At 39.2% G+C, this 14998-nt stretch overlaps 1 protein-coding gene across 3 annotated transcripts in view; it reads left to right on the forward strand.

Annotated features, from left to right (window-relative positions):
• The first annotated feature begins 2092 nt into the window (after positions 1–2092).
• The window catches only part of SUFU (SUFU negative regulator of hedgehog signaling), a 150386-nt gene continuing 137480 nt past the window's right edge, over positions 2093–14998 (forward strand). The window contains exons 1-2 of one of the 3 annotated variants that reach the window (XM_074295460.1): positions 2093–2180; positions 12244–12378. In XM_074295460.1, coding sequence (XP_074151561.1) covers positions 2155–2180; positions 12244–12378 — 161 coding nt within the window. In that variant the 5' untranslated portion in view covers positions 2093–2154. Of the gene's footprint in view, positions 2181–2378; positions 2768–12243; positions 12379–14998 lie in introns of those variants that run through there. The other 2 variants (XM_074295461.1, XM_074295459.1) reach the window with 2 other exon arrangements.

Consider the following 14998-nt stretch of genomic DNA (forward strand, 5'->3'; position numbering starts at 1 on the left):
TAATTGATTTTTGAATAATTATTTTCAGTAGAAAGACACCTATTTCTTCCCCCTCCCCGATTTGGCATCCTAATTTTTTTTTCTTTTAGCTATCTTGAGAATCGGTCCTATAACATTCATAATATCATGTTGCATCAGGATAGGCTTCTAATTATAGTTTAGTCTATCTGTATAATTGTTGTTTGTAATCTTTTAGAACTATAAGAGAACTAGATTATAAATCAAACTCCTTCATTTTACAAATGAAACTGAGATGGAAAGGTTAAATTACTGTCCCAGGATCACAGGCTGTTATTGAATAGCCCAAACTACAAACAGCATTTCTGTCTCATTTCCTTGAACAAGTTATTTTACCTCTCCTAGATTCATATGTACAGTGAATAGATTAAACTAGATGATATCTGAGAAGAGAATTTTTGGTCCTGTTTTCAGTCCTCTGCTCTAAAACCTTACCTGGCTCTGCATGACCTAAAGATAAAATACAAACTCAAGTTTGCATTTAAGGCCTTCCCTGTTCTAAGTTTTTATTTCACACTTCATTTTCACTATTTCTAAATATGATACTTTTGTCTTTTGCCTCCATGGATCTTAACTGGTATGCACTTTCTTTTCATTTCTGTTTCTCAATCCTAAGTCTTTTCTGATTTTCTCCAGTGGCTCTTCCTTCTCAGTGTACCAGAAATTATAGTTATTAGTGTATGTACTCTAGCCTTTCCAGTAAAGGTATGCTTCTTGTGATAGGTGACTGGGCTTTGGGGTTTTTTTTCCCTGTTGTTTTTTGTTTTTCTATCTCCAGATATAAACTTTTCGAATATAGGTATTTGTCCAAGCAAATTCTTATGAACTTTCCTTCAAGAAAGTTTCATGCATCATCTCTTTCCTTCTGAAAAATATAAAGAATAAAATAAAACTCTTTGGTCCTCGAACCCAGCTAACCCTTTTGTCCTCGTTATTCCCCACAGGCTTCTCACTTAACTCTTTAGAATTATATATCTAAAATTAACCTTAAGAATTATATTCTTATATGGAAACAGAAACAAGAATAGTAGAAATGCAGTTCTTGATTTTGCAAGTTACTAGCCATGAAGTCATAGAAAAGTCACTTATCTTCTCTGAACCTTTCCTAATTTCCATGTCTATAAAATGAGAATGATACTTGGACTATTTATTTCACAAGCTTGCTATAGGGAAAATGTTTTGTTTGTTTTACCAAATGAGCTATTTGTAAAGCACTTAGCACACTATCTAATAAATGCCGGCTCCCTACCTTCCCTTAAAGCTCTCTACAGATGTGAGTTACTACTAGGCTCTCCGATCCCAAGCACTGGTATCTTTCAGTTAGTCACACTTGCCTTCAGAAAACACTTTTTATGTTGGTTCCTATGGCTGCTTGCCTCGCTTTAGATTTAAGATTTGAGTAAATAATGGCGACAGTTGTAATTTTTAAAAATATCTGTCAGCTGTTGTCTTGGAAATTAAGACTCCCATCAGACTTAGAGATAATGGGGGGGGGGGAATAACAAGAGGGAATGTTTTGATGATTAAAAGTTATTAAATTCTTTGTGCACAGTACTTATAGACAGTTATGGAGCGGTGACTTTTCATCTCCAAGTACGTCCTGCTCTTTTCAGAAAGCTAGGCGTTCTTTTTTGTGTCACACCTCTCTGATTTTGTATGTGTGGAGGAATGCCAGTTACGGAGACTCCTTCCCGCGACAGAGCTCGTCCCTAACTGACGGAGATGTGGAGCGCTCCCTCGGAGCTGCCCAGCTTGCCAGGGTCTGTCTGTCTCACCAGTGACAGGGAGAGGCTGCCTCTCAGTCTGGTCCGCCTCGCTGCCTTTGGTCAGAAGTGACCCCTTGCCCTGGTGGGTTAGCGGCCTTACGTCCAGCACCCGGGACAGAACATACAGAAGTCACAGGTAACCTTCCGGGAGTCTCCGCGTCTCGTAGGAGACATTTCCTGGAGCTTGTACGAAGACACTGGGGTGCAGCAGGTAGGAAACGAAGCCTAAACTAGTTTTTTTTAAAGTCAGTACCACGAAGACGAATGAATGAGTCAGTCAGCCGGGATGGAACTTCCTTGGCACCAAGTGGGGGAGCAGCGGTAGCCGTCAAAGGTACAGAACCGCGGTCCTCTCGCTTGTCTCCGAGGGATGCCCGGAACCCCGCGCTCACCCAGGTAACGCATCCAGATTGCCAGGGCTAGCCCCACAGCTTCTCCCTCCACCCCTCTCCGCTCTGGGGAGAGTGGAGGTGGGGCCTATTGTCGGGCCACGCCTTCCCGCCTGTGACTGATGTAGGTGACAACCAATAATCACCAGGAGAGAGGGCGCTGGGGCCCCGCCCCAAAGAGCGCCCGGCGGCCCTGCGGCGCCCCACTGGCAGACTCGGCAGCGGCGGCGGCCTGGGTGGACGGGGGTGCTGTGCGCAGGCGTGGAGTCCGGACCTCGCTGCAGCCCCGGTCGCCTCAGGGCGTCGCACCCACGAACTCTGCCTACCGTCCCGCCAGTGTGTCCGTCAGTGCCAGCCTCCGCCCCCCGCCCCGGCCCCGGCCCCCGCCGCCCCGATGGCTGAGCTGAGGCCTAGCGGCGCCCCCGGCCCCGCCGCGCCCCCGGCCCCAGCCTCGGCTCCGGCTCCCGGCCCCGCCGCGCCCCCGGCCTTCGCCTCACTCTTTCCCCCGGGGCTACACGCCATCTACGGCGAGTGCCGCCGCCTCTACCCAGAGCAGCCCAACCCACTGCAGGTCACCGCCATCGTGAAGTACTGGTGAGCCTGGGGGGCGGAGCAGAGGGATAGCCGAGGGGGGCGGGGGCAGCGCGGCCGGGTGTGGAAGGGTTAACTTTCGGGCGGGGGGAGGGGCCAGCGAGGCGAAGCGGGGCTCGGGAGGGAAAGGGTTAAGTGAGAAGTCTCCGGGGAGTAACGGGGACAAAAGGGTTAATGGAAATCTGGGGAGAAGGGGGTGCCTGGGGCTGCAGGGCTACCGAAGAAAAAAGGGGTCTGTGGAGCCGGGGGCGGGGCGTAGAGAACCCGTGGGCACTGGGGAGGGAAGCGAGAAGGGGCTTCGGCTTAGGAGGGAGCAGGGAGCCTGAGAGGATGGGGGGGTGATTGGGGGACTATGGGACATTAATGTGGGATGGAAAGGTCTAGGAGACCTAGGCTGGGAGTGTGGGACTGAGAGCGAGGAGTGGGCGGCCTGCATTGGGGGCTGCCTCGGCCGGGGGAAAGTTTGCCTGTTTGGGAGTTGTTGGAAGGAGTCCCTCTTAGGCATGGGGGGAGGGGAAGGAAATAAGAGGAGGGGAAAAAAGAGAAGGGCCATGGCTGGGTAGGAGGGGAGGTCGGAAAAGGCCAGAAGAACCTTTTTTCAGACACGAGCAGGATGATCCGAGACCTGTTGGCAGTGGACAGGTTTTGCGTTTGAAATTTTTGTCCGGTAAACTTCTCTCCCCTTTTGTTTTTAAATTTTGGGAATTTTCTCCGAAAGTAATTTCTTTGAGGGTTTTTTCTTTTTCTTCTTTTTTTGCTTTTGGGTAATGAACTATTAACCTCAAGCCTTCATTTCTGTAACCTAGTGGAAGAAAGCGTATTGAGACTAGGGTCAAATTTAGGGAATTAAGAATTTGCATGAAGGTAAAAGGACTGGGTTAGGAAAAGTTTCGTGTGGGAGCTTTTTCAGGAACAGTTTGGGTTCCGTGGGGAAGATCTGAAAAGAATCCTGGACTGCGAGGGCTGGATTTACTATTTGACACTTACTTCACTAGTTCTCTTTCCACTGATAGGTCACTTAAACTTTCTGGGTCAAAATTTGTTCTTTTGCAAAGTGTTCTAAATGAAGTCCAGAATCTCCTCTAACTCCAAATTCGTGGATGTTTTTAAAAATAGTCTTTGATTGCCCTAAAGCACTGAGGGTGTTTGACTATAAGAGAATGAATGGCGAAGAATGTTTGAAGGAAGACTGTTATATGGCTCTTTAGGGACAAATATGAGGGGGTGGGAAGAAGTGTATTCATGTTTTATTAATAAAGGAAAAAAAATTAGGGCTCTACAAGAAGTGAGAAGAGAATTCTGCTCGGTAGAGATGAAGAGAATATCATAGAGGGAGTTTGTTTTTTTTTTTTTTTTTTTAATTAAAGCTGTTTTTTGACAGTACATATGCATGAGTAATTTTTTACATTCACTTCTGTTCTGACTTTTCCCTTCCCTCCCTCCATCCCTTCCCCTAGATGGAGGCAGTCTCATACATGTTAAATGTGTTAAAGTATATCCTAGATACAATATATGTGTGCAGAACCGAATTTCTTGTTGCACAGGAAGAATTGGGTTCAGAAAGTAAAAATAACCAGGGAAGAAAAACAAATGCAAGTAGTCCAATTCATTTCCCAGTGTACTTTCTCTGAGTGTAGCTGATTCTGTCCATAATTGATCAATTGGAACTTATTAGATCTTCTCTTTGTCGAAGATTTCCACTTCCATCAGAATACATCCTCATACAGTATTGTTGTTGAAGTGTGTATGATCATAGAGGGAGTTTTTAGCCAGGTGGAAGTTAGATTAAATTGCCCCTGAAATCTCTCTTTACTCTTATTTTTTGATTATTGTGTAACACAAAGTGATAACTTCCATTGAATTTTGTCAAGGAGAGACTATTGTTTCAGTTAAAAGATGTATTTCTATATTGGTATAAAGATTTGTTTCATAAGAATCGTTTTATAGCTTGTAACTGTCCCTTTAAGGCAGACAATCAGTTGATGTGTCTTGGAGCCTTGGGACAGGAAGAAGGGGAGATCTCTGGAAACTGACCCCTTGACATAGCTGCTCTTCTTGTACCTCTGGAATCAGTTGACTGGAAAAAGGGGAAGTTGAATAAAGGGAGTTCCATTTCTGCGTCATTTAGCCCATGATTTCCCCTTTGGGAATTGAGTGCTTCTCCTCACCAAATATCCTAGCATTTATTTCCCTTTAAGTGCCACTGTGCAGGTCAAGTCAGTGGATAGTGGGACCTTCATGTTGGAACCAGTGGTATGCAGCAGAATAGACTCTAAAGTTGGCTAAGCAATAGATAATGAGACCTGGCCACTTGTTCTTTTGGAAAGGACTTTTTTCTTCTGGTTGCTGAGGTGCTGACATATGTGTTTAGAGTTCAGTGGAAGGAATCTTGAGAAGCGGTTCCTATATCTTGTGCTGTTCTCATTTCTTTAGTCTTTACAGGTTTTTCTTTAGTTGAAAAAAAATCTTTGAATAATATTAACAGTAATTCATATTTCTATAGCTATTTCTGCCTTATATTTATTCTTTGCAACAATTCTGTGAGAGTAGTTAGTGCAAATACTCCATTTTACAGGTAAACAGATTGAGGGTGAGAGAGAGTAGGTTATTTGCCTAAGGTCACCCAACTAGGAAATATAAGGTAAGATTTTAACACAGGCCAGCTGAATCCAACCTTAACACCTTACTCCTCTCACAAAAGATCTTTTTGAAGTTCCTCAAACAAGACACTTCACCTTCTGTCACTTAATTTTCCCGTTTTTAAAATACTCTCTTCCCTGATTTTGTATTCTGAGTTTCCTCAAGCTTCAGCTAAAATCCCATCTTCTGCAAGATGCCTGCATGAATCCTCTTTAATTAATGGCCTTCCTTCTGAGACCATCTCCAATTTATCCTGTCTGTAACTTGTGCATATTTGTTTGCATGTTTTCTCTCCCAATTCTCTCTTGCCTGCTCTTGTATCCTCAGCACTTAGCACAGTGCTTGGGACATAGTAGGCACTTAAAAAATATCGATTGACTAAATCTTTTTCATTAGTATCCTGTGTTGATTTTCTTTTAAAAAGGTCCCTGATGGGGGCAGCTAAGTGGTGCAGTGGATAGAGCACCAGCCTTGAATTCAGGAGGACCCATGTTCAAATCTGTTTCAAACACTTAACACTTCCTAGCTGTGTGACCCTGGGCAAGTCACTGAACTCCAGCCTCAGAAAATAAATAAATAAATAAAAAAGGTCCCTGATGCCCATATCAATTCTTTGGTAATTTAAGACTTTAAACTTTGCTTTAATATATTAATGTGTATTATGTTTGACTTGATTGATTTATCCAATGAGATTTTTGGTAGGGGAAGAGAACTTGGTTGATTCATAGAAAGGGCAAATATTTCTCTTATTCAGTTGATCCAGATTTAGATAGAATGTACAGAATGAAGTCCATAGAAAGGACTAGAACTGGTTTTGAGAATATTACTTTTTTTTTTTTTTAAACAAGTATTTGGAATTGGGATTGCTTACTTTGTAGAAAATACTTTGTTCAGTTTTGTGGAGACATAAGATTAAATAAGATACATTTTCAGTTTTTGTGGTGCTGCCATCTGTGCATTGCCATTATTTTCTCCATTTTTGTTGAGGGCAGCCCTATCCTTTTAGTCACTCTGGTCCAAAACTTTAATATCACATCGTTTTCCTCTTTACCCTCATGTCTGATTAGCTGCCAAATCTTTTTGAATCCAGTATTTCCCTTATACATCATTTTCCCACTCAAATGATTGCCATCTTGGTTCAGGTCCCTTTCACCTTGAATTTGGCTATTTCAGCAGCTTTCTAATTGGATTTCCTAGCTTCCACTCTATACTGTTCCAATCCATATTCTACACAGCTGCTACAGTAGTCTTCCTAAAGCACACTTCTCTTTAACCTGTTACTTATATACTTAAGAAACTTTGCCGGCTTCTTATTGTTTCCAGGATAAAATAAGCTACTCAGTTTGGCATTTAAAATTTTTTTGTAATCTGGCTTTAGGAAACCTTAACAAGTTTATTTTATATTATTACCATTCTGCATTCCTACCAAACTAACCCAATTGTCATTTCTCAAACACTTGCACTTCCTTTTCTCTGTCTCTGATAGCCTGTCCCTCTTCATCTTGGCCAATTAAAGGTTCAGCTCATGTGCCCTATTCTTTGGAAAACTTTTTCTGTTCCCTAACATTCTTAGAATTCTCTTTCTTCAGATTTTTTCATATATTTTTTTTCTGTTCATACATCATATTCCTATGTATGTAAGCTTCTTGAGGACAGAAATTGTTTTACATCTTTGTTATCTCTGATCCCCAGCACATTATAGTAGGGGAGTTGCTTAATAAATAATATTGGATTGGATTGTTAACCAGCTCATTTGTGACTTTTCTTTAGAGTGGGGCTGAGAGTGATTAAAAAATTGGTCGTACCCTGCTTTCTGACAGAACTGCTGTTTAAATGCAGACCCATAAGAAGGACCCCCGTAGGAAAAGATTCTTTAGAACTTTGAGGCTTTTTCTTCTTCTTCTTCTTCTTCTTCTTCTTCTTCTTCTTCTTCTTCTTCTTCTTCTTCTTCTTCTTCTTCTTCTTCTTCTTCTTCTTCTTCTTCTTCTTCTTCTTCTTCTTCTTCTTCTTCTTCTTCTTCTTCTTCTTCTTCTTCTTCTTCTTCTTCTTCTTCTTCTTCTTCTTCTTCTTCTTCTTCTTCTTCTTCTTCTTCTTCTTCTTCTTCTTCCTTCTTCTTCTTCCTTCTTCTTCTTCCTTCTTCTTCTTCTTCTTCCTTCTTCTTCTTCTTCTTCTTCTTCTTCTTTCTTCTTCTTTCTTCTTTCTTCTTCTTTCTTCTTCTTCTTCTTCTTTCTTCTTTCTTCTTTCTTCTTCTTCTTCTTCTTTCTTCTTCTTCTTCTTCTTCTTCTTTCTTCTTCTTTTTTTAATAATTGAGATCTGGCTGCAACTCACAGACCCTAGGATTGGATTCCATTCCAGCTGCTATTTTACTTTGTGATTGACTTTTGCAAGTTCTCATGTGATCCTGGCAGTGTTTGATTGTGGCATGGAGTTGCCTTCTGGTTATTTTTTCCACAGTGTACGAGTGGTCCTTGTGCTAGAAATGCCCGCTAGTGATTTCCCTGGCTGAAGGCCAGGATGTCTGGTGAGCAGAGAAGGTAGTGAAACACAAATCCACAATAGAAGTTGGGATATTAGGATCCTGGGACCAACTGAATGCCTGGCAACTGACTTTGAGCACACAGTCAAGTGTTTAAAGCTCCTCTCTCCATAGCACACGGGAGATACTTTGGATCCTTGGATAATATGTTTAAGTGCAAAATACTGTTTTCTACATGCTCATCTGCTTCCAATCAAGTTTCTGCATAGCAGAATAGAACATACTATTCTTGGGGCCAAGGTTAGCTTTGGTTTGACTTTTGGTCATGTAGTTTGAATTTTAAGGAAAAACTCAATCTCTACCCCTTGACATGGCATCTTTGGCATCTCTTATGAGGAGTGAAGAAAAAAGAATTACAGAAGCAGTTAAACTGCTGAGAATTGGAGGGATGAAAATTTGATAGGTCTTCAGGTTTGGAAATTAATTTATGCTGAAAGCTAGAGTAGGTAGAAAAGGTCAGTAACTGGACACACACTTGTTTTTTTAAACACCAATTAATTAGGGTAATTATGAGGGTTAAATAAAATATTTTTTTAAATCGTGTATGTGTGTGTATATATATATATATATATATATATATATATATATATATATATATATATACACATACACATATATGTGCATATATATAAATGTATATGTATATATATAAATGTGTACGTATATATATGTGTGTGTGTGTGCGTGTGCATATATATATATATAAAATTTGGTAATTTTAAAATTATTTATAAATATTAGCTGTTATTATTTCTTTCTTGACCCTATGAGGATTTTTTCCAAGAGCTCTATTCCTACTTTTTCTTAATTTCATTGGTTTTAGAATTAATGAAATAAATTTCAAAAGACAAAAGGGAGGGTAGAAAATGGAGGCTTGCTGCTGCCAATGAGAACAGAAGCTTTTTATATTAGATTTGCTGTGTGCCACAGAAACTCTTTCCTTGCATGTTCCTAACATACTTAGAAGTAAACATTTCTGCAGAGACTGTATGGTATATTCTTAGGATGTACATAACCCGATTAACCAGTTTTAAATGGCACTCCACTATAGGTCTGCTCTGATCATTTGCAATATGTTTTTTATGAACAAGATTTTTAAAAATGAAATCTTTCCTTAAACTTATACATGTACTAATAATCATGTGCTCAAGGAAGGACTAGCAAAAAGTATTTGAGAATCAAATGATGACTTTAGAAGGTAGTTTCAGTTACGGTTGTGCTTTTTAAAGCACTTAATTACTAAGTCCTTGATTGAATTAAATCCTTAAAATGAGATGATGACTATAGTTCTTAAATAATTACTTTTCTCTGTGCATCAGATTGGGTGAATTGTGTGCAGAATTTAATAGGCTTCACTGAGGCCTAAATTCATTTAATGTTCTAGTTCTACCTTCTAGCAGGCAGTCACATGGATAGTGTCTTCCAGGTGCAGGCACGTTGAGCCCAGCTTGGCCTTTGCTGTAGTTTTCTGTGCATCATTGAATTATCTCAAGTTTGGCTTTTGTCCTTTGCAATGATAAAAGACCAGCTTTGGTCTATAGGGTGCAGGCTAGTGTCTGTGCAGACTTCAGGCTTTCAGCTTGTTTAGAATAAAGCATAATTAACATAGGGCACAATATGGTCTTTCAGGAATTACCCTCCTAAAGAGGAGAAAGAGTGTAGTTCACACCCTTAGTTCAGGAACAAAAAGTTTGGAATATTGCCTCCCAGAGTTCCTGTTAGTCTTTCAGCAGTGATTGATTGGATTCCATCTAAAGTATGCATGCATTTCATTGAAACTTCTTGCCATGTTTACAGGCAATGAATGAAAAATAAGTAATTCATGCCAGCATTGCTTATCATCTGTAATTTGAGACATCAGGAAGCAAGGCATCCAAGTGAATAGTTGCATTTCTAAAGGGCACTCTCTCAGTTGATAGCAAGAGAAAGATTTTGGTAGTTAAAGATTATGGTAGTGTTCTGTTCATTATTTCTTGGTTTCTTCTCTCAGGCCAGGCCAGACATCAGTCACTGAATCAACAAGCATTATATTATCTGCTAGGTGTTAAGAACACAAAACCCAAATCAAGTTGCTCATATTCTAATTGGAGGAAGAGGGCAACATGCCAGTACACAAGAGTCTATAAAACATATGCTAAGTAGAAATAAGTTACATAGCAATAGCTGCTATGGAGACCCAGAATGGTTTCTTGCAGAAGATAAGCTTTTAAACTGAGTTTTAAAGGAAACCAAAATTCCGAAAGGTAGAAGTTGGAAGGAAGTAAAAGAGACAGTGGAAAGGCACTGAGATGGGAGATGGAATATCATATAAGAGGAGCAACAAAATGGCCAGTATGCTTAGCCTTAGAATGGCTAGAGATGAATAATGTATATATAATATGGTTAAAAAGGTAGAGTATTACCAGAATGGGAGGTATTTTTAATTTCTTGAGTCCTAAGGATAATAGGTGGCATAGGGACATCAGAATTACATCACTTTGGTGGATTGAATTGGAGAAGGAGTTAAAGGTAATATTCTAGGAAACTATAGTAATAGTGCCTATGTGAGTGGATAGAAGGTGATTTGTAGGAGAGAAGTCAAAGATAGAAATGACAAGATTTAGTAACATACTGGATATTTTTTGATGAATGAGAAGTTGAGAATTATTAGTCTAGTTAACTGGAAGGAGCAGTGGTGCTTTGGATAGAAATGGGGTAGTTCAGAGGAATAAGTAAGTTTTTCTGTAGAGATAATGAGTTTTGTTTTGAAAATGTTGAATGTGAGATTTGTACAAAACATTTTGGAAAGCCCAGTAGACAGGTAGAAATCCAGGTTTGGAGGCCAGAAAAAGAGAGTAGTAGTAGCTATTAAGGAATCATCTGATAAATAATAGATAATAATTAAACCATGGGTGTTGATGAGGTTAAGGTAAGGGAATGTAAGTGAAAAAGAGTGCCCTGAGCAGAGCTATGGAGTATAGTTACAGTTGAGAATGTGACATGGATGATGATCCAGCAAAGGATTCCAAGAACGAATGGTCCTTTAGAGAAGGGAGTATTGCCACAAAAACTTAAGAGAGGAAGCTGTATTTGGAAGAGGATGTCCAGTAATCTCAGCTGCTATGGAGAGGTCAAGAAGGATAAGAATTAAGAAAAGACATATAGTTGAGATGATTGGTAATTTTGGAGAGATTAGTTTTTGTTAAGGAGTGAAGTCAGTAGCTAAACTTCAAAGAGTGAAGAAAAGAGTGAGGAAAGAAATCAGTCTTAAGGAGTTTTGCTAAGAAAGAGAGAATATAGGACATTAGATAGAAACTAGATTACAGAAGATTTAGAAAAGAGTAAGAGGAGAAGTGGAGGTAACCAGTGTAGACTGCTTTTTCAAAAAATTTGGCTGAGAAAGGTACAGAGAAATATAGGATGATAGTTTAGTGGGGATAGTAAGATTTCTTGTTAGCTTTTTAAGAATGGGGGAGATTGGTTATATTTGTACCAGCAGGGAAGGAATTCTAGATAAAGAAAATTAGTAGCTTAGGAGGAAATGATAGTTGGGGGAAATGTTCTGGAAAAGGGATGGGATCAAGAGAATATGTGAAAACATTGATCTTGGAGGGGAGAGAAGAGACTATAATAAATGAAGAAGTTACGTAGGGGATTATATAAAGAGATTGTGAGATAAGATGAGAAGAGGAAATTCAGTTATTTAGTCATTTTTCAGTTATGTCTACCTGTTTCTGACCCTGTTGGGGTTTTCTTGGCAAAGAAAATAAAATGGTTTGTTATTTTATTTCACAGCTTTTTTTTTTTTTTTTTTACAGATGAGATAACTGAGGCAAACCCTGTTAAGTGACTTGCCCAGGGTCACACAGCTAATAGGTATCTCAGATCAGATTTGAATTCAGGAAGACATCTTCCTGACTTCAGTTCCACTTAGCTGGCTGCTCAAAAAGGAAACTTATCTGGCCTCAAAAATTTTCTTGGTAAATTGTGAGATAACTGAGGATAGGGGAAGAAGTTAATCTGGAAGATGAGAGAAGTGAAAAGAAAGTTTGGAATAACTGTTACAGTGAATAAAATAGTCAATTAGGAAGGAGTAAAAGGATTATGTTACTGCAGTGAGGGCCTAGTTGAAATCAGATGACAAAAATTTGTAGTAGAACCCATTGGCTTGATTGTGTATCTTTCTTTAGTAGCATGCAAGGAAAAGCAAAAGAAATGGATGAAGAGAACATTGATGAGAAGTTTGGCTTTTCTAGCTGCAAAGTGTGTCCTTTGCTTTGTTTAGTTATCCAATTTTCACTAATTTTTTTCTCTGTCTTTGCAGGTTGGGTGGACCGGATCCCTTGGACTATGTTAGCATGTACAGGAATTTGGGAAGTCCAAGTGCAAATGTCCCGGAACATTGGCACTATGTTAGCTTTGGACTGAGTGATTTATATGGTGACAACAGAGTCCACGAGTGAGTATGTGCCCACCTACCCATTAACTTATTTCTTAATCTTTTGCTTAAACTTATGTTCTGTTATCTGAGACTTATCTTGGCTGAATCAGCATTAATGTTGTCTTGTCTTGTAATATTTATGAATCTCAGAAATTGGGCTACATGTATTTTTTCTGTGGACCCTTTCTTGTTTGTACTCTGATGCCAGGGATCTCATGATATTTTTTTCCCCCTTAATCTAGGAACTCTGAAATTTGGCTATAATATCACTGGTTGTTTTCATTTTGGGTTCTCTTTCAGGTGATCAGTGAATTCTTTCAGTTTCTATTTTGCCTTCTTGTTCTAAAATATTTGGTCAGTTTTCCTTTATAATTTTCTGAAATGTGATATCTGGGCTCTTATTTTTAAAAAAATTATCATGGCTTTTAGATAATCCAGTAATTTTTAAATTCTCTCTCCTTAATTTAATTTAATTTAATTTTCTTTTCTTTTTTTTTTTTTTTTTTTTTTTTTTTGCTGAAGCAATTGGGGTTAAGTGACTTGCCCAAGGTCACACAGCTAGAATGTGTTGAGTCTGAGACCAGATTTGAACTCAGGTCCTCCTGACTTCAGGGCTGATGATCTATCCACTGAGCCATCTAGCTGCTCCTAAATTATCTCTCCTTGATCTATTTTCCAAGTCAGTTGTTTTGCCAGTGAGATATTTCACATTTACTTTTATTTTTTTGCCATTCTTTTGACTTTATTCTTTTAGAGTTATTAGCTTCTACTTGTCCAAGTATAATTTTTAAGGAATTATTTTCTTCAATGAGGTTTTGTACCTCTTATCATTTGGCCAATTCTGATTTTTTAAGAAGTTATTTTCTTCTGTATTTCTTGTTCCTTTTTTCCAAACTATTCTCTCTTCATAATTTTCTTGTATTGTTCTGATTTATTTTCCTAGTGTTCCCTCTATCACTCTCATTTGACTCATAGATTATTTTTTTTTATTTTTAATTTTTTTTAAATATCTTTCTTCAGCTCTTCTAGGAATTCTTGTTGGGCTTATGTCCAACATTTTGTATTATGCAAATGCCTTGTGTGTGTGTTTTCTTTAAGGCTTGACTTACAGATGTTTTCAAGTAGTTATCTTCTTGTGTTTGTGAATTGAGCTTACCTGTCACCACAGTGGCTTTTTATGATGTTTCTTTTGTTATTTGCTTGTTTTCCCAGCCTAGTTTTTGACTTTGAACTTTACATTAGATTTGGGCTCTGTTCACTTGTGGGGAGATAGGGTAGGAGACAGGAATCTCTGTCCCCAGTATCAGACTTGTTTTGTCCTGTTGTTTTTGCAGTTAGTTCTGAAAGCCTGTAAGTTTTTAGTACTTCCAAGGTGATGTGATCCAAGGAGAGGTGTGATCATAGCTATGTAAGGTCCTTACTCAGTTGTATCTCTTGACAACTCCTTTCCTTCCCTATAACTGCAGCCTGGAACTTAGTAATTGGCAATGGAGTTGCCAGATGACATCCATTCCTACTACCAGTGCTAGCGCAGAAAATCTCTATCAGGTATTCAGTTCCTGTATTGTTTCTAGGCAGTGAAAGCTGCCTGAAACTACTGCTGTTGCTGTGGCTACTCCCTCCAAGGCCACATTTCTACTGCAATTCTGGCCAGCTCTCATCCCAGTGCCATAGATCTCCATCTCCTAAGTTGTTCAGGGTTAGAAAAATATCTCCAACTTTTTGTTGATATTGTTGCTTTAGAATTTGATTTTAAAACACATTATTCTTAAAGTTGCTTAGAGGGAAATACTGGAAGAGTTTGGCTAGAATGCTCCCTTTACTTAACTGTCTTGGTTCTGCCTCAATTGCAACTTTACTTGAGCGACTTATAAGTGTTAGTCTATCAACAAACAAGTCAGTCAGCAGGCATTTATTAAATACTTGTTATGTTCAGGTTCTGTGATAAACTCTGGTGATACAAAGAAGCAACTGAGGGAATGTGCAAAAAAAAAAACCTGTATAGACAAGAAATATGGTGTGTAAATGGAAGATAATCTCAGAGGGGAGGCATTAAGCACTGGGAAGGAGGATTGTGAGGTCAGAATCCTGGTAGGAATAGGCCAGGAAAGGTCTCTTGCAGAAGGTAGAATTTGACCTGAATCTTGAAACAAGGTAAGGAATAAAGTGAAGAGGGAGAATATCCCAACGAAGATTGAGAACCACAGAGGCTAGAGAACAGAGTATTGTGTGCAAGAACAGCTAGTTTTTCAATTGTGGGATGCAAGCTCATATAGGATCTCATAACTCTATGTGGGGGTCATGAAATTATGACTTATTATTAGTAATGATTTGATTTGTTATTTGTTATATTCCTATATACCCAGGATCATGTAAAATTTTATTGGGTGAAAAGGGCACTTGGAAGAAGTTTTAGAGTAGAGGATAATGTGGTCAAATTCTACTTTTTAGTAAAAATCACTTTGACATCTGAGTAGAAGTTTGATATGAAAAAAAAGAGATGTAAGGCAGGAAGATAATCATCAGGCTGTCAGTATTACTGTAATAACAGTAATTCAGGCATTAGATAATAATGACCTGTATCAAGTTGATGGTTGTGTGAATGGACGAAAGGAATGATGTATGAAAGGTGGAAATG

This window comes from Sminthopsis crassicaudata, chromosome 2 (genome assembly GCF_048593235.1).
Source record: "Sminthopsis crassicaudata isolate SCR6 chromosome 2, ASM4859323v1, whole genome shotgun sequence".
Lineage (NCBI taxonomy): Eukaryota > Metazoa > Chordata > Mammalia > Dasyuromorphia > Dasyuridae > Sminthopsis > Sminthopsis crassicaudata.